This window comes from Panthera onca, chromosome B2 (assembly GCF_046562875.1).
Source record: "Panthera onca isolate mPanOnc1 chromosome B2, mPanOnc1 haplotype 2, whole genome shotgun sequence".
In the NCBI taxonomy this organism is placed as follows: domain Eukaryota; kingdom Metazoa; phylum Chordata; class Mammalia; order Carnivora; family Felidae; genus Panthera; species Panthera onca.
In genome coordinates this window covers 75,061,488-75,086,787 of record NC_138343.1, presented here as the reverse complement: position 1 = coordinate 75,086,787, position 25,300 = coordinate 75,061,488, and the positions used below count along the sequence as shown (strand labels likewise).

Genomic DNA, 25,300 nt, shown 5'->3' with positions numbered 1-25,300 from the left:
ATACTTGTAAATAACTCTAATTGAGGCCATTACTAATTTTTCCTGACTCTGACACATGATTTGAACTTACTCTATTTCAACCGCCTTGTCCTTAAGGTTAGAAGGCAAATTGTGTGAATCTAGCCATTCAAGTAAGAGGATTTCTTAGCCAGGTAACCATCTTGGACCTTCACCTCTACCTATCACCATTCTGGGATATTAGGAAACATTTTATTGGCGATTAAAACGCTTACTGTGAAAAATTGTATTTAAGCTAAAGAACTTCACAACCATAGTCTATCTACTATGTTACCTTTACTTTGCAATGTGCTCCTGTTTTCTCTTTCATTAAATGATAAGGTGTTCTCTCATAAGTCTACATTAAAAAAAAAAAAAAAAAAAAAAAGCTTGGGGCACCTGGGTGGCTCAGTCCATTAAGCGTCTGACTGTTGGTTTTGGCTCAGGTCATGATTTCATGGTTCCTGGGATCAAGTCCTACATTGGGATCTGCGCTGAAGGGGCAGAGCCTTCTTGGGATTCATTCTTTTCTGTCTATCTCTGCCCCTCCCCTGCTCACGTTCTCTCTCTCTCTCAAAATAAATAAACATTTAAAAAGATTTAAAAAAAAACTTACAAAAGCAATCACTGACAATTTCTTATTCACTTCCCACGAGAAAAATTTTACATGACAATATTAGGAGCAAGGAACCAGAACAAAGGAAGGTGATGTTGTTGAAAATCACTTCATATCTGCCAAATTTCTTCGTTCCCCCTTGGACAGAAATGGAAAAATATCAAATTCTAGCCTTTGGCTCCCCTTTTATTGACTCCATGTAAGTCATACTCACTTTTTTTTTTTGTTTTGTTTTAGTTCTGGGAATCCCTCAATGTAGCACTACAATTATTGAACACCCATGCTATTTTACTACTGGATTTAAGGACAGCAGAGGAGTATTAAAGTGACAATGACTTGACTCTTCATTCATTAAACATCTCTAAAATTTAATAGCCCTGACATTAATTCCCACTCTCAATTATGGACAATGATTTAAAGTGTTTTTCACCATTTGCAAGCAAACACATAATATTGTGTGATTAGTAACATAAGGTGACTTTCTTCATTATCTAATAGTATCCATCTGCAACTACAATATCTAATAAGGATCGGTAAGAAATACTAGATGTTACAAGATTAGGCTGAAAATTAAATATAGTCACTCTCTGCAAAGTTTTAGCTAAATACTTGCAGAATTATAACTAAAGTTAAATTTGTAATTTGATGAAGAGATCAAAATTATCTTTTGTAAGCCTCAAATGTTTACAATACAATCAAGACATTTGTACACTGCACTTATTTTTCAATTCCAACATTGGATTATAGTGTAAGGATAAAAAAAAAGCCAAACTACTTTGTAATTCCAAAATATTTCATTTTATTAATAATTTATATACAAATAAATTAGTTTAAAGGATTATGATACATTTGTACACTAAATTTAAATTCTATAAGCTTTTAATGTCATCAAAAGTAACTAATCAGATTAATTTTCACAGATCAGCTCCTCAATTTCATCTTCACTATCAGAATCTTCATAAAATGAAATTGTGGCTTGAATTGGAAAATTTTTCAGAAGAGCTTCTGCTTCTTGATATAAGTAATCATAACACTTTGATTTGGGCCAAAATAGTCTGAAAGAAGCAGACAACATAATATGCTTTATTTTTTCACATTCAGAATCCTTATATTCATGAAATATTCAAATTTCAAGAGCTCCATACTTAGCAATTGATATATGCCTTTAGATAGAGTTTTAAAATGTTACTATCACAGGTTTCATGGGAGTCTACTTGCCAAAGTATCAATAACTAGTTAATTATTTTTAAATCTTTATCCAAGCTATAAATTGGATCAAATAAATTCACACTAAACCCTTTATGAGCATAAGATCAGTATTTAGCTTTCTTCAGGTACTACTGATATATTTATTCTTACAATATACAGAAGAAGGTTGTCTTCAAATTTCCAAATTCCTTTTGGAAAAAAAATGAATTCTACTATTACATTAAAATTTTTGATAGCCAATTTTATAAAGACAACAAAATGTTACGCAACTTCCAGAAAAGCGGAAATCATCTAGTATCTCAACTAAAACCCACAAATTTAACTGTTAGTTACAGATGTAGCCAATGTAAGTTTAGAAAAGTACAAAAAGCAATATTTTAAAAAATTTTTCTATGCATTCACACCAAGGGTATAAAAAAGCTTCCTCTGACCCCAACCTTGATCACATCTCCCTTCCTTTTCCCCATCCAACTAAATTTGGAAAATCCATATTAAGATATTGAGAATAATACTGGCTTTATACAATAATTTTCATGTAACCCAATTACCTCATATTTTCAAATTTTTGACAAATATTAATCTTGCCATATGGCCTTCTATTATTTTTCATACAAGGAAAAGAAAAGAAGGATATGGCTGACACACCAGCAACAGCGCAGTCATTTTAGTGTAGGGTGATTAGCCCCAGCCCCAGGCACCCATTTATAACAGAGTGATTCTAACAAAGAGAAGGTTACATTGTGCCCAGTATACTCCATTTTAAAGGGCAGAAAAGTAGGTAATATAGTTTATAAATGTTTCTAGACAACTGGTAAAAAAAAAAAAAGTTTTTAATTTTGATGCCTAAATAAGCAATCATCAATAATTCAGTTGTTCAGTAAAAATTTTAGTGATCCCTTGTGCCAGACATAATTCATCATTCAAAGATAAAAAAAACATGGTCCCTATCCTCAAGAAGGTGATTAAATAAAAAAATGAAACACACAATAGTACTCAAGATAGAAATTAATAAAAATAAAATAAACTTAAAGAAGTACTAATTAATGGCTACAGTAGTTCAGAAGAAGAAAGGAATTTCTTATATAGGAAACAATTGATTTTCTAATGCTTAACTAGAACTGTCAAATCCAAAGAATGTTGTTTAATTGTTACCACACTCTTCCCAGAATCTCTGACCATTTTTCTTTCAGGGACTTGATACTTTCCTGAATTCTCCCCCGGGCTGAATGGTTCTTCTCAGTCTCCTTTGTGGATCCCTTTTTCTGTGTATACAGGTTAAAACTGGCCTTCCCAAGCGTTTTATCAAGAGTGATCATCTCTCCTCCCGAAGTCCCCCGGAAGACCTCACTCACCACCATGATTTCCCCAAACATTCATTTACTGAAGACTCTAAGCTGTCCATATTTCCATTTAAGATCTTGACTGTGGGCCCGTTACCTACAGATGCAACTCTTTACTGGACACATCTGTTTGGATATCCCATAGGCCCATTGAATGTGATAAATGAAAAACTAGACTCGTTATCTTGTTCCCCAAATCTGTTTTAAGCCCTAATTTCCACTCTGTTGGTGCAGCATTCATCTAGTCATCAGACACAAACTTGGGAGCCATTCTGTCTTTCTACCTCTTCTTTACCTACTATATCCAATACATTATAACCCTATTATGTCACCCAAGCCTTCCCCAAATTCTGTCAGTCCCAGCCCCACTTCCAATGCGTCAGAATGGCTCTTTAGCATATCTTGCCTGAATTACAATAACTTCTAACTTCACTTCAGTGTTCTCACTAAGCCTATATACCATTTTCTTCGTGCTTTTTCTGAAACACAAATCTGATCACACTTCTCTTCTGGTTAAAATCCTTTGAGTAACCCCCAATACCATCTGCAGAATTAAGTCCATGGGTTCCCAATGCCACATACAGGATTAGGACAAAACTCTCTACCATGGTGTGCAAGATCCAGCCTCTGGCTTACCTGCTGGAATGACCACACCTTCACTTACCCAAATTCCAGCTCCTTGATACTCCCAGAGGGAGCTATGGTGTTCTATGACTCTGTATCCCTTTTCCTATGCTATTTCTTCTGTCCCCTTTTCCCACACCTACCATCCATCTGGCTAACTTTGAGACTCAGCTAGGTAACCACAACCTATCATACACACTTTCCAGATCTTTCTCCACTCCCTCTGGCAGAGTTAGGTGCTTATGTTTGGCCCATACAGGTAAAACTGACCAAACTAAACCATGACAACACTTGTTAAAGGGGTGTGATTATTTTTTTCCTGTGTCCCTTACTAGTGCTAGCACTTGGTAAGAAATTAATCAACATATATTGCCTTCTACATGCTGTTTATAAGCACGTACATACGAATATCATACATGTCTGCATTTCACAGCTCTCTGAAGCAAGCAAACTGCAAAATAACTTTTCACCTGAATAAAAGCTACAAAGAATTCTACAGAAAGGCCGACTTCCTGTGCCTAGGAACAGTAGAGTAGCTCCTCATTGTTATGTCGAATAACTTCTATCCTTTTTACAGTGTTTAGCGATCTTTAGGATTTTCATTACACTCCATTTTCTCTTACATGTCACGCTCATTTTGCCATAAAACTGCCACTTTGAACACCATTCTTCCGTCTGGTTTGCAAGAGAATAAGATTATACACAGTCTGGGGCGCCTGGATGGCTCAGTCAGTTAAGCCTCCGCCTTCGGGCTCAGGTCATGATCTCAGGGTTCACGAGTTCAAGCCCCTGCAACAGGCTCTGTGCTGACAGCTCCGAGCCTGGAGCCTGCTTGGGATTCTGTGCGTGTGTGTGTCTCTCTCTGCCCCTCCCCCGCTCGCGTTCTGTCTCTCTTTCTCTCAAAAAAAAATAAAAATAATAAATAAATAAATAAATAAATAAATAAATAAATTGGGAAAAAACCCTTTAAAAAAAAAAGAATATACACAGTCTGCCTGTTGTGAAGTCAATTTCACCGGACCTCTTCAGCATTAAAAAAAAAAAGAAAAAATTGGTTTGCTGGCACACGCTGTCACCGGTCTACTTTCACGACACCATCCACTTTCCGTCTTTATATTTTTTAAGAGTTTGCTCAGTGTACACTGATTAACAGTTTTTTTAGGTGAGAGCGTGAACTACATTCGTCAATTCGATTAGTAAAGGACCTCTGCGATCCTTGAAGACAGATTTCCCAAGATAGAAATGCTGCAAGGCCAGCCGTGGAGCTAGGCGGTGCGATTCCCGCTGGAGGAACGGGAGACCTTCGGGGAGGCCTGTCACTCACCTGACTGGGTGTCTGTATTGGGAAAGCTTTCCTGCGGCTTCGGTCATCCCGGGGCCATCCGGCATCTGGGGACGAAAGGACACGAATCGCAGTTATCACTCACCTTGTAGAAACGGGGAAAGCGCGCGATCTAGCGTTCCTCGCGCCGGCAGGGAATGTGACCCCGGGGCTGTCAGCAGCCTCGCTCCCGACCGTATCCGTGTGTCCGCTGCTCTGGATGACAAACTCGCAGCATCAGGACCCACAGGGCCTCTGGTAGGGCCTCGGGCCGGCGCGATCTTAAGCGAGGGGCAGGCCGGGCGTGTGTCCCCCTCGGGCAGGGCATACCCAGTCCCGGTACATCATCTGCGCCCCTGGGAGGCGCGGCCCGAGGCGCGCGGCTCACTCACCGCCTCCGCCGCGTGGTGCCTCGCCCCCTCCTCCCCGTCGCCTCTGGCGTCAACCCAAGGTCTCCAGAGGCCTGCGGATCTGCGGGGTGGGGGGCAAAAGGCGCGCAGGGGAGATGTGAGCCCAGACCCGGGAGAAGAGCCCACAGCAGAGCGTGGACCGGGGGTGGGTGGGGGGCGGAGAGCGGAGGGGAGGAGCTCGGGAGACGCGGGCGGGAGGGCCGGGGTGGGGGAGGCGCCGCAGCCGGAGTCCGCGCCCCCGCGCGGCGCGGGGCGGTCGGGGGCCGCGGGCGGCAGGCGGCGGCGGCGTGCGCGCTTGCCGGCCCCGCTTGCCAAGGGCTGCCAGGTTTCCATGGCGCGGCGGGGCTGGGGCTGGGCGGAAGGCGGCTGCCTGCTCTCGGGCAAGCCAGACCTCTTCCCCCGCCAGGTCCGAGACCCGAGCTTTATATAGCCCCGGCTGCCTGCTGCATACTGAGCGGTTCGCGCCCTCTCCGCCCCTCTCTCCCCAGCTAGCCGCGGAAACAAAAAGGTTGCGCGTGAAGGCGCGGCAGGCCGAGCCTCGGGTGCGAACGCGTGCAACTCCCAAATGGCCCGGGAATGGGTTTTGTCGAGCGAGTGTTAATCGCTCTTCGACACATGGCTGCGGGGGGAAAAAACAACACTCGCCCGAGCAGCCAATTTCCAAGTGAAGAGTCTAGGAGGGGATAAAGTGAAGCAATTCTACACGTTTTGTGTATTTCTGCAAGAAGGCCAAGTGGCTGGTAATTGCTTGACTCGGGCCTTTTTAGAATGTGGTAAATGCAAGTAGCTCGGCATCCCCGTACTCTAAAGGCTGGCATGCGGACTAAATGAAAAGGAATGACCTTAACTCCTCTTTCTGGCAGAATTAAAACTGGGTGAATCAATGGGCTCCTGACAAAGGGATATCTTTGTTAATGTATTGATAGACTGGGTTCTGCCTGGTATTTGTAGAGAATAAAAAAATTCACAAAAGGTGGATCGTAAAAGACTGTTCCAGCCACCAGAGCTGGAGATTGGAGTCATGTGATTTAGGCATATAGCTCTGTATTAAATTCTCATATCTTTGTGTGGTTTTCCCCAACATCTAATCAGTGGCCCCCGGACGATAAGTCTAGAATTTCATGTATACACTTCGGTCACTAGCTGGCATTTTGTTTCTCAATGATAATGAGAAAATTATTTTATGGAGGCAGGGTTGTGTAGAATAATAATGAAATCTTGAAAAGTTATGGAACAAGTTGTCAACCTCTCTGTGTCCCTGTTTCTCTTATTTAAGTTAGCCCTCACTTATTACAAAGGGCCATTATACTTGGTAAGAACTGTTATGCTTCAAAGGAAAGATTATATACAAATGCCACATTTTTTTTGAAATGTTTTAAATAATAGAGCTGAACTTCTTAAAAGTTGTAGATAAAACTTTTGGATGTAAGCCATAGTGTCTCGGCTATTCATTCAGCTACTGTGTAGGAAAATAATGTAATTAATACTTCAAGATCTATAATGATCCACATATTAAGAGACATATTGTTTGCTTCAGATAATGAAATCAGTAAGATAGGTACCTAATGCATGTCTTAATGCCCTAGAATTATTGTTGGCTAAATCAAATTTATAGAATGCCTGCTATAATGCCACACATGGAAAGCCCTCAACAAATTTTAAGCAATTTTTTATATATTTTTTTTAATTTTAGAGAAAGAACACACAAGTGGTGAAGTGGAGGAGAGACAGAGAGAGAGAGAGAGAGAGAACCCCAAGCAGGCTTGAAGCTCAGTGCAGAGCCTGACTTGGGGCTCAATGTGGGGCTCAATCCAGGACTAGATCCCATGACCCTAGGATCATGATCTGAGCCAAAATCAAGAGTCAGATGCTCAATCAACTGAGCTACCCAGGTGCCCCTTAAGCTATTTTTAAAAACCTAAACCCTTAACAGATACTAAGCTATCTGATGAAATGTTTCATCATTCAATTTTATAAACATCTTTTAAGGTGTCTGTAATGGGATAAGTACTGTGCTTTCCAGATGTAATGGTGAATAAGATATCCTCCCCTATCCTCAAGAAGGTTATAGTCATTGTGATCTATGACCATTGCAATGGCCAGATAAGCAAAGGTGTTTGAAAAGTGCCAGATTCAAAAGCACATTTTAACCAGAGAAGTGGTACAAGGGAGGGAATTGACAAGTCTATTCGGGACAACCAGGAAAGCCTTTCAGGGTAAAAGAAATCTAAATTGGGATTTCTAGAAGGATCATTACAGAAATAGTGTAGTCTGTGCGTGTGGTGCGGGAGGCAGAGGAGAAGGAGCAACACTTCTGGAGGGTAGGGACTGCTGGAACAGATGTGGCTGAGGAGATAGAAGGACTTGGGCTGATAGGAGCCTAATATACCATAATAAAACATTTTGGCTTTGTTCTGTAAGCACTGGTGAGATATTTTAAGCAGGAGAGTAGAATGGTCAAAGTTTACATTTTATTAAAGTCTTTCTGACAGCCATATGGAAGACAGATTTAAGAAAGCTTAATACTGGAAACAAGGAGATCACTTACAAAGTCATTGCAATAGCTCAGTCAAGAGGTAATGAGAAGATGCATAGTAAGGATGGAAATGAAAGAACATATTTGAAGGATACTTAGGAAATAGAATCTACACTACTACCTGAATCATAAAATGTGGGTGGACATGAAAGTGGAGTCTACATATACTCTCCAGGTTTCCAACCTGGTTAAGTGGGTAAATGCCAATGGCTCAAACAAAGACAGATAAAACGGGAAATATAGGAGGAAGAGCAAATGATACATTTATGTTGTTTTATTCTTTTAATTGTGCACAGGGAAAAATAATAAATTTGGTTTTTGGATTCTGCATCAGTTAGGTCAGGCAGGACTCTGTAGCAATAACAAATAACTCCAAACTCTCATAAACTTAAAATAACAAATGTTTATTTCTGAGTCATGCTGTGTTCTATTTTTGGTTGGTAGGATCTGCTCCACTTCATCTTCACTTAAGGGTATGAGCTCATGGAACCTCTTTCTTCTGGAACAGTTGTCAGTTGTAACAGGGGGAAAGGGAATAAAATTAATAGATTTTTAAAGACCTAGTAACATATAGGTGGAGAAGATATCCAAAGGACAATCAGAGATACACGGTCGGAAGTTCAGTAGAGAGTTCAAGATTTAAATGCAGGAGTCATAAGAAAAGAAGTAGTGGTTTAAAACGGTAGGGACTGATTGGTCTCCCCAGGGAATTTTGTAGTTTGAGAACAGTACCAAGGACAGAGCTCTGGAGAGCAACATTTGACTGTGAAGTGAGAAGAGATGCAAAAGAGAACAAAGCAAAACAAAACCTCCCTGAAAAGGAATGGTGAAGGTGGTGAAAGGTGCACTTGTGGAGCAGGTGTGGAGGAAACATGGGATGAAAGACTCGCAATGAGGAAGGAAACGTCTAAGGCATTAAATGCCACCACGGGGTCAAACAAGACAAGGATGCATGTTAATTGAATCTGGCAATTAAGGGGGTATAAGTGACTTTAAAATATCTTGAGGGTCTGGAGATCAAAGCTTTCGTACAGTAAGTTGAGCTGTAGAGGTGAAAAAATAAAAACGGTATGTTGAGACTACCTTTTTGAGAGGAAAAAAGAGATAAGAGGGATGCTGGGTCAGTAGAGGGGTTTTGTTTTTAGGGTGCAAAAAGCAGGAAACTGTTTATAAGATGAAGAGATGAGGCAGGAGAGGAGAGGCCTCTAGATAAAGGGGATTGGACAATGGCCTGGGGTCCCCAAGGAGGAAGGAAGAAATGTGATCAGAAGCCATGGGGAGGATTGTCATGCAGTTGGAATGTATGCACCCATGATTACTCAAGAAACAAGTTTAATCAAGGTGACTAGATTTGGGGTGAAAAAGGAGGGGGTAATGTGATGATGAGAAATGGACCTGCGACAATATCAATTGTCTTAAAGTTGTGAAAAAAATGCATTACCAGAAGGAAAACAGGAAGAACCAATTAATAAAAATATGGTTAAAATCTATACTTGACCAAATGTAGGTAAACTGAGAAAGAGAATATCCCAAGTGTTCCATTTATATACTTATTTCATTTATTCCACTTATTTAAACAGATGTTGAGGCTTGTTTCCAGTGTGTCCAAGGCCAATATAACTTATTCATGTTACATTTAAAATCTATTTTAGAATTCTGTATGAGTCCCACTAATGCATTTAAAATATGTGCTTTTTATTGAGATATAATTTACATATTATATTAGTTTAAGTGTGCAACATTATGATTCAATATGTGTATATATTATGAAATAATGATCACAACAAGTCTAGTTAACATCTATCACCACACATAGTTACGGTTCTTTTTCTTGTGATGAGGACTTTTAAGATCTACTCTATTAGCAACTTTCAAATATACAGAAGATTATTATTAACTGTAGTCACCAGGCTGTACATTGTATCTCCAGGACTTATTTATTTTATAACTGGAAGTTTGTACCATTTGACCACCTTCATTCATTTCATGCACACCCACCCACCCCCACCTCTGACAACCACCAATCTCTTCTCTGTATACATGGATGTGGGTTTGTTTGTTTGTTTGTTTAAAGATTCCACATAAGTGAGATCAAATGTTATTTGTCTTTCCCTGACTTATTTTATTTAGCATAATGCCCTAAAGGGCCACCTATGTTGTCCCAATGTCGCAATTTCCTTCTTTTTTATGTAATATATATATATAAATATATATATGTGTGTGTGTGTGTGTGTATGTACTACTTTCTTATGATATATATATATATATATATAAAACAATGATATCTCATTGTGGTTTTGATTTTCTTTTATCCATTCATCTATTGATGGACACTTAGATTGTTTCCATGTCTTGGCTTTGACAATAGTGCTGCAATGGGGGTGCAGATATTTTTTCTAGCTGATGTTTTTATTTCCTTTGGATAAATACCAGATGTGCAATTACTGGGTTATATGGCAGTTCTGTTATTTATTTATTTTTTAAGTTTATTTATTTATTTTGAGATACAGAGAGAGAAGGGGAGGGGCAGAGAGAAAGGAACAGAGAGAGACTCCCAAGCCAACTCCTCACTGTCAGTGCAGAGCCTGATGTAGGGCTCAAACCCACAAACTATGAGATCATGACCTGAGCTGAAGTCAAGAGTCAGACACGTAACCAACCGAGCCACCCAGGTGTCCCACTATTTTTTATTTCTTGAAGAACCTCCATATTGTTTCTCATAGTGGCTGCACCATTTGCATTCCTACCACCAGTGCACAAGTGTTTCCTTTTCTCCACATCCTCCACAACACTTGTTATCTCTCATCTTTTTGAAAATAGCCATTCTAACAGGTGTGAGGTGGTATCTTATTGAGGTTTTGATTTGCATTTCCCTGATGATTAGTGGTGTTGAGCACCTTTTCACTTCCCTATTGGCCAGCTGTACATCTTCTCTGGAAAAATGTCTATTCGGATCTTCTCCCCATTTTTTAATCGGCTTGTTTGCTTTTTTGCTACTGAGTTGCAAGAGTTCTTTATATTTTGGGGTATTAGCCCCTTATCAGATTTATCAGATGCATGATTTGCAAATATTTTCTCTAATTCAGTAGGTTACCGTTTCATTTTGTAGATGGTTACTGTTGTTACTCAGAAGCTTTTTAGTTTGATGTAGTTCCACTTGTTAATTTTGCTTTTGTTGCCTTTGATTTTAGTGTCTGATCTAAAAAACTCATTGCCAAGACTGATCTCGAGGATTTTATAGCCTATGTTTTTTTTTTCTAGGAGTTTTATGGTTTCAGCTCTTATTTTCAAGTCTTTAATCCATTTTGGGTTGATTTTTATGTATGTGCAGGATATTGATCCAGTTTCATTCTTTTGCATGTGTCTGTCCAGTTTTCCTGACATCATTTATGGTAGTGACTGTTCCTTCCTCATTGTATATTTTTGCCTCCCTTGTCATAAATTAATTGGTTATATGTGCATGAGTTTATTTCTGGGATATCTATTCTGTTTTATTGATCTATGTGGTCCCTGTGTTTATGCCAATATTGTATTGATGAGTATAACTTTGTAATATGGTTTAAAATCAGGAAGCATGATGACTCCAACTTTGTTCCTCTTTCTCAAGATTACTTTGGCTATTCAGGGTGTTTTGTGGTTCCATACAACTTTTAGGGTTGTTTGATTTCTGTGAAAAATGCCATTGGAATTTTGAAAAGGATTGCATTGAATCTGTAGATTGCTTTGAGTATCAAAAGAATTTTAACAATATTAATTCTTATAGTCCATGAACACGGAATACCTTCCTATTTATTTGTGTCATTTTCAATTTCTTTCATCAATGTCTTAAAGTTTTCAAAGTATAGATCTTTCACCTCCTTGGTTAAATTTATTCCTAGGAATTTAATCTTTTTAATACAATTGTAAGTGGGAATGTTTTCTTAATTTTTCTTTCTGATATTCTGTTATTAGCTTATAGAAACCCAACTGGTTTTTATGTATTAATGTTGTATTTTGCTACTTTACTGAATTCAGTTATTAGCTAACATTTTTTGGTGGAGTCTTTAGGGTCTTCTATATGTCATGTCATTTTCAAATGGAGACGGTTGTATTTCTTCCTTTGCATTTTGGATATCTTTTATTTATTTTTCTTGCAAATTAATCTGGCTAAGACTTCCAATTCTGTGTTGAAGAAAAGCAGTGAGAATGGTTGTCCTTGTCTTGTTCCTGATCTTAGAGGAACAGTTTTCAGCTTTAGACCATGGGGTATGATGTTAGATACAGGCTTGTCATATATGGCCATTATTATGGTGAGGTATATTCCCTCTATACCCACTTTGTTGAGAGTTTTTATCATAAAGGGATGTTGAATTTTGTCATATACTTTTTCTTCATCTATTGAGATGATATGATTTTTATCCTTTACTTTGTTAATGTTGTGTATCATGTTGACTGATTTATAGATATGGAGCCATCCTTGCATCCCTGGAATAAATCCCACTTGATTCTGGTATATGATACTTTCAACGTAATCTTTAATTCAGTTTGTTAATATTCTGTTGAGGATTGTTGCCTCTATGTTTATCAGGAACACTGGTTTGTAATTTTCTCTTCTTATGATATCCTTGTCTGATTTTGGTATCAGGGTAATACTGTCCTCATAAAGCGAGGTTGGAAGTGTTCCTTCCTCTTATATTGTTTAAGAGTTTGAGAAAGATTAGCATTAATTCTTCTTTGAGTGTTTGGTAGATTGCACCAGTAAAGCCATCTGTTCCTGGACTTTTACTCATTAGGAGGTTTCTGATTACTAATTCAATCTCCTTACTAGTAACTGTCCTGTTCAGATTTTCTATTTTTTCATGCTTCAGACTTGGTAGATTGTGCCTTTCTACAAATTTATCCATTTCTAAAACATGTGCTTTATATAACATATCAATGAGGTAGCCTGCTCTACATAATCTTTTAGGATTAAAAATATAAAAACTTCATTCAACAAGTATTTATTGAACACCTACTATGTGCCAGGCACTCTTCTAGAAGCTTGGGTTATGTCAGTGAACAAAACAAACAAAGCTTCCTACCTTCATGGAGTTTATATTCTAACAGACATCTAAGCCACCAACTTTTGTAATTTACTAAAAAAAAAAGTATTATAAAATTACCTTATACATGGTGCCTGTGTACCTAACGTGTTTTGTTTGTTTTTATAAACTTTTTAAAAAAGTTTATTTATTTTGAGAGAGAGGAGAGACTGAGAGCATGCGTGATCAGGGAAAGGGCAGAGAGAGAGAATCCCAAGCAGTTCCTCGCTGTCAATGCAGAGCCCAAAACAAGGGGCTCAAACTCACAAACTGTGATATCAAGACCTAAGCCGTAATCAAGAGTTGGTCACTTAACCAACTGAGCCACCGGTGCCCCAACAAGTTTTTTTGTTTTGTTTTGAGTTTTGTATGACCATAAGATGAGAAAAGTGAAGAATACTCTGGAGAAAGAGTATTAGGCAGTGGTCCTAGGAGAGGACAAATGGAAAAGATCAAAACCACATAAAAACAATGGATAAGTGCTTCTCTATTATCCAGGAAATAATTGCAAATGAAAAGAAAAATTAGAGTTTGAACTAGGTTCCCATTTTGAGTGTGATCTGATGTTGCCCCCCCTTTTCAATGGACAGGATGACCTCAACTAGGGTATGACTTAGTCTCCACTTAGAAAGGAAGGTGAGAAAAAGAAGTGTGAAGGAATGAGGGGAATGTGATGATTCATGTCTGCTATTGCCACCATGTGCCTCCTGAATAATGCCAGTTTTGCTTGTACGAAAGCAGGACCAATCTCAGTTTATACACATCCTTTCTTCTCCATGATTTTATTAACATTATTTAAGGAAAATTATAATATGTGCCTCATTAGCTCAACTCCTTTTTAAAAGACTGTACATATAAAGTGTGCTCATTTCTAGGATAATTATTCTTTTGTGTCTGAGCGATAACAGAGTCAAATTCATTAATTTATTTCTGATATTTTATTTTATTTATGTAATTATGTTTTCATAAGACAGAAAGATTGTGAAAAATCCAATATAAAACCCTATACATAATATGTGTGAGGGATCTTTTTTGAGTGATGGAAATGTTCTAAAATTGGATCACAGTGGTAGTTGCGCAACTCTGTAATTTACTAAATGTCATTAACTTGTACAATTAAAATGGGTGAATTTTCTGGTATGCAAAATATAGCTCAATATAAAAACTTAATTTATTTTTATTTATTTATTTTTAATTTTTTTAATGTTTATTTTTGAGAGACAGAGAGACAGAGCATGAGCAGCGGAGGGGCAGAGAGATAAGGAGACACAGAATTTGAAGCAGCTCCAGGCTCCAAGCTGTCAGCGCAGAGCCCATCGTGGGACTTGAACTCACCAACTGTGAGATCGTGACCTGAGCCGAGGATGGTTGCTTATCTGGCTGAACTACACAGGTGCCCCAATATATAAAAACTTTAAATATGACATTAAAGTATTGATTCCTAACCATACTCAGTCTGGGCTTCAGAAACCAAAGTTGCAGTCAGAATCAAGCCTACTGGAAATGTTTCTGAATTGGGTTTTTTTTAAATATTCCTCTTTGGGACACCTGGGTGGCTCAGTCGGTTGAGTGTCCAACTTCAACTCAGGCATGATCTCACAGTTTGTGGGTTCGAGCCCGTGCCACGCTCTGTGTTGACAGCTCAGAGCCTGGAGCCTGCTTCAGATTCTGTGTCTCTCTCTTTCTCTGCCCCTCCCCTGCTCATGCTCTGTCTCTCTCTGTCTCTTAAAAAGAAAGAAAGAAAGAAAGAAAGAAAGAAAGAAAGAAAGAAAGAGAAAAAAAAGAAAGAGAAAGAAGAAAGAAAGGAAAGACTGTAGTGAATTTGCAGTAAGGACTTAAGGCCTCCAAACTATTGAGTGCAGTTGACAAACTGTCAATATCTGTCTCTGAAGTCTCCACTATTGCTAATTTGCCAGAACCCAGGCCCTCATACTGAGGCCATTATAAAAGGAACACTCGTATCACTTCAATTTGAGATTGATCTAAAGTGCAAGCCAAGTGTTTTCAAGTGACTAGGATCTTTATTTTGCATTATTAGAAAGTTAAACACATGAATGGGTTCTAAACTTACTAAGCTAAAATACTCCTTTTTCCCCCTTACAATTGGATTGAAACTTCTATGATCAACACTTAATGCCAATGAAATCTTATTTGAGATGGTTGATTTCATACAAGTCTTTTTCCAGTTCGAGGATTCGATTCTTAGTGAAAGGTGGCATTTCTAAGCTTCAGGCATTTGAGGATCTTCCCAGCTTTAAGGTAAAGAAAACGGTTGTGGTAAAACTGACTGGGAACCGAGTGGAGCTGGTGTGTGTTGTTTTAAACCAAGAAGGTGCTCACAGATGGCTCAGAGAGAGATTTAACAAGTCTGTGCTAATCACACTCATACATGGGAATATCTCCATTGAAAACAGCCAGATTTCACTGTGCCCTCCAGCAACTTTGTTACTTGGTTAATGACAACAATGAAGTGTAGTGTGTAATGGCCTAAAAACAATATGCTTTATATTGTAGTTGCATGTATATTATGAAAGCCACAAGGAGAGTTTATGAGAGGTGGTTCCAATTCAAAGTATATTGAAGATACAAAGTATTTGCAGAAGTTTAGCTTTGACAGGTAAACTATTCAGAGTTCTTGATGGCTTCACTTCTAGATGTTTCTAAACTTCCGTGCTAGCCCCAAATAGGCTAATTTCTCCTCCTAATAAACAGTGTAAAATAAAAATGCAATATGTAAAAAATGTATTCACCTGACATAAAAGATTGATCTGTCTCATACAAAACTATATTTTACCATGTTTTGTCACATCTGACACTTTATGTCAAATGTCCATTAACTATACAGTTTTAATATCTATATTAACTAAATATCAATGGCCAAAATATTATAAACATCAAGATTTAGTTTTAAATTTTGTTGTTTTTAGAATAAAACATAAAATAGAGAGATGATTCAGAAAAGAAAATTAAATTCAATTAAACATTTATTGATCAGCCCCCATGTGCCAGAAACTGTATTAAGCATTGAACATACAGTTTGAATAAGACCAACATGTCTTATTTCCAATTCTCATAGTGCTTGTATTCTAGTTGGGAAACAGAAAATAGACAAATAAATAAAGGAGATAATCACAGAGTTGCAACAGTGGTATAGACAGAATTGAAGAGGGATTTAATACAAAGTAATCAGGGAAGCCTCTTCTAAGCAGGGTGATCAGGGAAGGCCTCTGAAGAGATGATATTTAGGCTGAGCCTTGAATGAAAAATGAGACAGGACTATTTCCTAAATGATCTATAATTATTGCTGCTATATCCAGACCATACAAAGTTATAGCAGAAGATATCTACCTGCTGTGGGTGGCTCCAGCTATTAGTGGGAGACCAGACAGCTGGTCGTGGGCTGTACCAGAGAAGGAAAGATATATTAAATAGTATTTTTCTGTATTTGTTTGTGAGTTTTATTAATTACTTAGGGAATTACTTGGATTATAGAATAATATTTATTTTCCTTAAATATGTAAATGACTCCCAGTTTAATGGGGAGCCAAATTTTAATTGAAAGTATTAGGTTTGAAAGATGTCATACTATTCAGGGCACCTCGGTGGCTCAGTCAGTTAAGCACCAGGCTATCTCTCTCTCTCTCCCTCTGCCCCTTTCCTTCCCCTCATGGGGGGATTTCTCTCTAAAATATTTTTTTTCTCTCTAAAATAAAAAATTTCTCTCTAAAATATTTTTTTCTCTCTAAAATAAAAAAAAAAATTTTATTGAAAAAAAGGTGCCATACTATAATATGGCAGCAGCAATATTTGCATGATAATTTAAGTAGGGAAACCAAATGTAGTAGTATGAAATTGAGTAGAATTGACTTTTTGTTATTATTGAATGAAGTATATAAGGGGATTTATAGAAGGTTACAAGTGAAGAATGAACTATCAGTGAATATATAAGAAAGTGAGATTTTGTCCATCTTTAATGCTGCTAGGCATTCATTAGGCTCTCAGTAATGACGGGTTGATTGAAAGAAGAAAAACAGACAAGTATGATCTTCATAAAACTTGTCTCAATTTTATCTGTTATCCCATAATAGTCTTGGTTACTACAATGAGGCATTTCAGTTGTCAGGATTGTACAAGAATCTGCTGGTTGCCTTTTCCATAGCTATTCCCCATCTCCACCCTCATTCTTGCTAAAAGAACCCCAATTGTGTGCAGATATTAAGAAGTCAAGTGCTTTTAGAAAAACTATCCTCTTTCTCAGTCACAAGGAGAGAATCATGATTGATCTTGCCAGTGATTAGTTTAGGCAGTCATGTGATCCAATTCTCACCAATGATATTTAAATGGTAATTAATTAATTAATTAATTTAGAGAGCACACAGGGAAGGGACAGAGAGAGAGGAAGAGAGAGAATCCCAAGCTGGCTCCACGTTGTCAGCACAGAGCCCCATGAGGAGCTTGACCTCATGAATCATGATATCATGATCTGAGCTAAAGTCAAGAGTTGGATGCTTAACTGACTGAGTCACCCAGCTAACCCCTTTGTAAAAAAATGTTTATTTATTTATTTTCTGATGAATGATATTTAAAAATTAGTCAGTGTTATGGTGGCAGGGTGATTGTGGGAAAAGTCTTTCTTGCTGCCTAAAAGGAAAGTATGGGAGGAAACACACCAGACCCCCATGTTCTACTTCTCAATCTTGTATTTACTTTTGGTATCAAGACTTGGGGCTCATGAAAGCTTTTATGAGCTAAGATCCTGAAACTAGCAGGTTGGAAGGATGTAAAGATCCTGGGAACATTTTGATAACCATCTGTGGAAATACCCGGCATCCAGACTTTTGGTATGAGGATATGAATTTTCTTATTTGAATTTTATCCCCTGTAAAAGGTATTTTAGTTATTTGTAGTTGGGCGTATCTTCATTCAGTGACTATTCCTATTTTGTAGTATTCAATAGATCAACTGAACATACTCTTTTGTAATCTGAATAGGCAGTTGATTTGAAATTTTAATGCAGGCATGTCAAACTACTCTTCCCAGCAATGGGATGTGGTTCCACAATGCAGTGCTCCTTGAGTAGGTAAATACAAGTTTGTTATCATTATCTCAGTGATCCTTAAAATCTTCATTGTAAAGAAAGTACTATTTAGTTGTTCTGTCTTTTGAAAGTTTACATTGAAATTTAACAAGCAGGGTATTATCTAAGATGGTGTTTCTTAAGTCTGTTGACCTTTAAAAAAACAAAAGAGCCAATGTTTTTACCAGCAAAATTAGTTTCTTGGGGAATAGCAGAGAATTGCCCTTTGAAACAAGCAAACTATGGTGACCGGCAGGCGAGTCCAGAAAATGGAGGAGAGGAGGCTGCTTTTATTGGGGAAAGAAGGAAGCTGGGAAGGTCTGTTAGAACTTCTCATTGGCTGAGTGTGGTGGTTTCCCATTGGCTGAGCTGTTGCTAGGCAAGGAGAAACTCTTCTGTCCTCCTGCCTCCTATATAGAGTAAGCTTCTTCCTGTTGGGGAATGCAAGGTATGCTTCTTATGGCAAGAGGTAGTACATGAAAGCTCCCTCCTCACAACCCAGGGCTTTCTGACTCCATTTTAAAGGAGGTTTCCTTTAATTTACTTTCACAAGCCTGTTAGCCTCAGGACCCCTATAAACTCTTAAAACTTATGAGAATAATTATTTCAAAATGAAAAGTTAAAGGAGGGCTCCAAAGACCTCTAGCTAATGTAGATCAAATCCATCAATATTTACTTTATTAGGGGCGACTGGGTGCCTCAGTCGGTTAAGCGTCTGACCCGATTTCAGCTCAGGTCATGAACTCACAGTTTCTGAGGTCAAGCCTCTTATGGGGGCTCTGTGCTGACAGGGTGGAGCCTGCTTGGGATTTTCTTTCTTCCTCTCTCTCTGCCCCTCCCTGCTTGCACACATGTGCTCACTCTCTCTCAAAATAAATAAATAAACTTTTAAAAAGTATTTACTTCAGGGGCCACTTGGGTGGCTCAGTTGGTTGAGCATCTGACTTCAGCTCAGGTCATGATCTCATAGTTTGTGAGTTCAAGCCTCACTTCAGGCTCACTGCTGACAGTCTGTCAGTTCATCCCTTACTTGGCTTTGAATCCTGTGTCCCCTTCTCTCTCTGCCCCTGCCCCACTTGCACTCTCTCTCTCAAAAAAATAAATAAAACATTAAAAATATATTTACTTTATTAAAAACTAAAACTGAGGAAATTTTAAAGTATATATATATAAATTCATTTAAAATAACAAGTACCCATTGTGTATTAACATAAACTATGTATTTATATAAAAATGGCTATATTTTCTTTTTTTAAGTTTTTTTATTTTTGAGAGAGAGAGAGAGAGAAAGTGAGCAGAGGAGGAGCAGAGAAAGAAGGAGAGAGAAAATCCCAAGCAGGCTCCGCGCTGGCAGCACAGAGCCTGATGTGGGGCTCAAACTCAGGAACGACGAGATCATGACCTGAGCCAAAACCAAGAGCTGGAGGCTTAACTGACTGAGCCACCTAAGCGCCCCTAATTTTCCAGAACTAATTTCTTTTGTGAATTTCTTTAACACCTGGGTGAATAGAAGATGACTAGATTCTCATATCTGTTCTGCATTCAATTTGTTGCAATATGTTGCCTTGGTTGAAGGGCATGGAGAAAATGCAGTCTCAGATGGGTATGTTTGGAAAAGAAAGCGTTTCGTGAACCCTTAACTGCATTCTAGGAACTCCGCAGAAGTCCTGCACACCTAATGAACCACTCATCTGAGATAACATAAACTACCCTGACCCGACAAGACACTGAGAAATCATGCTATTTTGTTTTTCTTCAGCAGGTAGTTACAAACAAACACTGGCAGATCAGGAGAGTTAGATCTTATTCTCTCCTCAGGACAATTTGTCTCCATAATCATAATAAATGTAGATGGCTCATTCTATTAACCAATCAAATTTTTCTTATATTTAGAAGTTACTGAAAGCAAATTCAGGAGAAGACTGAAATGAGAAGACATAAGCTCAGAATTAATTGTGAAATGTTATATCTGATCATCATTAGTGTTCTCCAGTAATTTGACGATGCTCACCCCGGATACATGGCAGGATGCACTCCCTGCCCTTTGAAGTCAGTTGTGGCCATGTGATTTCTTTAACCAGTGATATATGAGTGGAAGTGAAATGTCTCATTTCTGATCAGAGCCATAAGAACCAATAAGCAACTTGTCATGTTCCTTTCCCTCTTATCTGGATGGAGGAGATTCCATCAACTGAATAAGAAAGATATGGAGCAAGACCCTCTGCTGAAGTAAACCTTTGTGGTTTTAAATGAGTGAACTTTTGGAATTGTTTGTTCCTATAGTATAACTCAAGCCATGTTGTCTAATTCCCTTTACTTTATGATCCATGAGAGAACAATGCCATGAAAGCAAACAGTATCGTCATAAAATTCCGTCTTTAACAAGCTGTGAGACTAGATAAGGATTGTATTGCTTTTGACCAAAATTTATAGGGAAAGAAATACAATTAGTGTGATTTTTGAAGCAAATTATATTTATTAAAACAATACCAAATTGGGATGAATTATTAATGTTGCGGTAGGTAACATTTTGGAATTGTCTTTACAAAAAGAATTTTCATTAATCTTCAGAAATATTCATCATCTAGCATTACATGAAGGCTCTGCTGGCCTCTAGAGGGAGACATTGATGGGATCCACTCATTTAATTTCATTTCCTGAAAACTCGATAGAAATTAAGATTCTTGGGGTGACCGGGTGGCTCATTCAGTTAAGCGTCTGACTCTGGTCATGATCTCACAGTTTGTGAGACTGAGCCCTTCATTGGGCTCTGTGCTGACAGTGTGGAGCCTGCTTGGGATTCTCTCCCTCCCTCTCTCTCTTCCCTTCCTCTGCTCTTGCACATGCTCTCTCTCTCTCTCAAAATTAATAAATATTTGAAAAAAAAGAAATTATGAGTCTAAGTCAGGCCTTCACCCCTTATTTAAAAAAAATACCATTTGTCTTATGATACATAATAGAAACTTAATAGAAATTAACAGTGACTTAAACAAAATTGAAATTTATTTTTCTCTTATATAAAATAGTTTATTAGATAGATATTCCAGGGTTGGTATGACAATTCTTTTTTGATGAGGGACCCACATGGTTTCCTTCTGTCTCTTTGTGCCACCATCCATAGGATATGGACCTTGCCTTTGTTGCCCAAGATAGCTGCTAGCGATCCAGCCATCAATCTACACTCCAGGTCATATTATGGTAGCACAAAGAAAAAGTAAAAGGGTCAATGATGTCTTTTAAGGAGGTGTCTTAGAAGTTGCTATATAATTTTTCATTTTAGTCTTTTGGTCAGAATTTAGCCACATAGCCACACCTAGCTGCAAAGAAAACTAGGAAATACTCCTTTTATTGTGAACAATCCTATTCATACCTAAAAACCAGGGGGGTTGTTACCAAGAAAGGATGAATATTGGGGTGGCAACTAACAGAATGTGCCGCACTGTTCTACAACAGTCACAACATAAAACTACTTGCAAGAAATTTTATCAGAAGAGTAATTCATAAAACGATTGATTCCCTTCTTCATACTTGCAAGTTCAGTGGACTTTGGGAGTCTGGAGCTTATCTTGGCTTTGATCATAGCATGAGTTTGCAAAGGTGAGATGACAGGATAAATTGGTCTATTGAGATCATCCTTAATCACTGACTGCCACCTAAAGAATATTATATCTAGGAGGTAATCTTTTGGCTATAGTATATTTTTTATAACCTTTAATATTGTATCATTTCAAACTTACAAAAAGGTTATAAGGACTCCTATATTCCCTTTACCAAGGTTCACCAATTGTTAAACATTTTGTCCCATTTAATTTATTGTTTTCTCAGTTGTACACACGCACACACACACACACACACACACACACACATTTTTTCTCAATTATTTAAAACTAAGTGGCAGACATTATGCTCCTTTACTTCTAAATACTTTAGTGTGCATATCCTAAAATCAAGGACAATTTCTTTCATAACCACAACACAGTTAACAAAATCAGAAAATGCTACAATGGTACAATAGCTATTATCTAATCCCCAGTCGATATTCAAATGTCACCAGTTATCCCAATAATGTCTTTTATACCTGTGTTTCTTTTCCTGGCCTAGGCTCCACTCTAGAATCATGCACTGAATTTAGCTTGCATGTCTCTTTGGTGCCCTTTAATCTGTGACAGTCCCAACACTAAAAATAAGTAAGTAAATGGGGGCGCCTGGGTGGCTCAGTTGGTTAAGTGCCAAATTTGGCTTAGGTCATGATCTCCCGGTTCGGTTCGTGAGTTCAAGCCCCATGTCAGGCTCTGTGCTGACAACTCAGAGCGTGGAGCCTGCTTCGGATTCTTTGTCTCCCTCTGTCTCTGCTCCTTCCCCACTTGTGCTCTGACTCTGTCTCTCAAAAATAAACATTAAAAAAAATTAATCTGTGACAGTCCCTCAGCTTTGCTTTGTCTTTCATGCCCTTAGCATTTTTTAAGAACGCTAACCAGTTATTTCGTAGAATGCTCCACAAATTGAGTGTATCTGATGATTCCTCATGATTAATTCAGATTATGCAAATTTGGGGAGAATATCTCAACAGTGATGTTTTATCTCTTGCAAGGCATCCTAAAGGTGGTATATGAAATGACTTTGTCTTGTTATTTGTGACATTAAATTTAATCACTTTCTTAAGGTAGTATCTGCCAGGTTCCTCCGTTGTGATGTTGTTTTCCCTTTGTGATTAATAAGTACTTATGGGAGATACTTTGAGACTATATAAGTACCTGTTTCTCACCAAATGTGCACCACTAAATTTGGAATCCACTGATGATTCTTACCTAAATCAATAGCTATGATGATGGTTTCAAAATGGTTTCAAAAGATAACTTTTTTGCTCCACCATTCCTTCCACCTGTATTAGTGGGCATTTTAGGCCATAGTGTTTTGATTTTTTAAAAACCCACATATTCTATTATTCAGAATTCCATTTGATATTTAAATCTATGGGCATGGAAAAGAATACGGTTTTGCAAACAAAGTGTTTTAGTTTAGGCTTCTATAACAAATTGCCATAGACTGCGTGGCTTATAAACAATAGAAGTGTATTTCCTACAGTTTTGAGTCTAGAAGTCCAAGATCAGAATGCCATCATGGTTGGATTCTGGTGACAACCTCCTTCTGGGTTGCAGACTGTCATCATTCTGTATCCTCACATTGAGGAAAGAGCTGGAGAGCTCCCTGGGGTCTCCTTTCTAAGGGCACTAATCCCATCATGAGGGCTCCACTTTATGACCTAATCACCTCCCCAAAGTCCCACTTCCCCAAAGCATCACACTGGGGTTAGGATTTCAACATATGAATTTTGAGGCAGCACAAAAATTCACTCCATGACTGGAAGTTCTTGAAATTCTGCCTTGGAGCACAGTGTAATTTTGTGGATGATTTTTTTTTTTTAAATAGAAACCCCAGGTAAGTCCTAAACATATTATAACTTCAAAGGTTTGGAAGCATTTTAAAAATTCATTTTAGATCAAGAAACTGAGGCACTGGGAAATTAAGTAATTTGTCTAAGATCCCTTAGTGGGTAACTGGCAGAGCCAAAGTTCAAACCCAAACAACTCAACTCCAGAGAATGTGCTCTATAACCACTGTGTTTTGAAGAATCAATGAGCAGAGCTGAACACTAGAAGTACTCACGGTATCTGAGTGGTTGGTCTATTGAGAGCAGATTTCCTTTCTTGGGCTGGGATCCATGGTCATGGATTCATCCTGTTCCCAGAGCAGAGGATTATCAAAAGCCAGGCAGGACTGGATCCTACAAGGGCCTGAAGTTGCATTTATAAATGATAGCTAAGAAGATTATATTGAAATAGACATTTGGATATTAAAATTTTTGAAACTTATGTGGCAATTGATTATGTATAGTCTAGCTAAAGTTTTTAGAGTGTAAGATGCTTCCTCATTACAGACACATTGAATCCCGCTGTCATTTCAGTATAGTGTTTCACCCACCCCTCAGCTATGCCTGTTGTCCTCAAATCTAGGACCTACCAGGGTGGACCTTTCCAGCCTTCAGCCCTGGTCAGGGAGAGATTGTTTGCTTGGTGCATGTGCTGGCGTAGCAAGTCTAACTGCTGCAAATGCAGACTTTCAACTAATTCTTCTGTTTTCAGCATCACCCCACATTCTCATCTTGAAAGATAACTGGTGCCTCTAATTCTTGAGGCTTCTCAGGGTTCTGCAGCATGAGTCAGCTTGTTTCTCGGTGTTGTCTTCTCCCACTGCTGGTTCAGGTGTCAGCTTTCTTCAAACTGATGACTCAGTTACTAGTTCTCTGTTCCCTCCTTCTCTCTGCCCTTGAGCATGTGTGCTTTTCTGCGTTCCTTTACCATCATCTGAGTAGGGTTTTAGAAGAGAACTGAAACAAATGTATGTACTCAATCCACATTTCCAGATACCTCTTTAATTATATCATTAGAGAAAGGTAGACTGGAGCAGCACCAAGAACAATCTATAGGTCCGTACAAAATCAGGTGTATTACTCTTATTCTAATAAGACTAGTACTGATAAGCTGCTGAGGCAGAAATGAGAGGGTTTTTTTTTTTCTTAAAGAATGTTAATTCTAGCAAGATTATGCCAGAGCTGGTTTCTATAGACAATTTGATTCTACTGTGCCATATATGTACGGTAATATACATAATGCACACATGTACGTGCAATACACATATTATATACTGGATATTGAATCCAGTAGTTTGTTACACAAATTATTGCAGAGTCATGTGGTGAGCTCCAACCTATTTAGGGAGGGTAATGTGTTACTTCTCCACCCCACTGCACTCCCCACCTTGTCTTATATTTGTTCACTATTGGTTCTATCAGTCTGTGGCTAACTTAAGGAAAAGGGAATTTATTGGAAGTGTATCAAGCGTTCAAAGATAGACCCAAAGGGATGCTGGAATTCAAGCAAAAGCATGACAAGAACAAGGAATCTCGGAGGAACTGATGCAGGAAGCAGGGAATACAGACTGTCACCGGGAAAGAACAGCCCGGTGGGAGTGTTACTGGTGACACCACCACTGTGTAAGATGGGTCTTCAGATTGCCTCCATTTGTGCCATACTCTTTCGGGGTTTAAGG

At 38.4% G+C, this 25,300-nt stretch overlaps 2 protein-coding genes across 2 annotated transcripts in view; both read right to left on the bottom strand.

Moving 5' to 3' along the window:
* Window positions 1–5,326, bottom strand: part of CYB5R4 (cytochrome b5 reductase 4) — a 99,357-nt gene extending 94,031 nt beyond the window's left edge. The window contains exon 1 of the mRNA XM_060616086.3: window positions 5,214–5,326. The gene's annotated coding sequence lies outside the window, so the exon portion shown is untranslated. The remainder of the gene's footprint in view (window positions 1–5,213) is intronic.
* RIPPLY2 (ripply transcriptional repressor 2) lies at window positions 1,467–5,900 on the bottom strand. The gene is made up of 3 exons (XM_060617205.2): window positions 5,500–5,900; window positions 5,111–5,175; window positions 1,467–1,668 (listed from the first exon to the last, which is right to left on the bottom strand). The coding sequence occupies exons 1-3, from the start codon at window positions 5,848–5,850 to the stop codon at window positions 1,521–1,523; spliced, it is 564 nt and encodes a 187-aa protein (XP_060473188.2). The 5' UTR covers window positions 5,851–5,900; the 3' UTR covers window positions 1,467–1,520.
* Window positions 5,901–25,300: the final 19,400 nt, after the last annotated feature.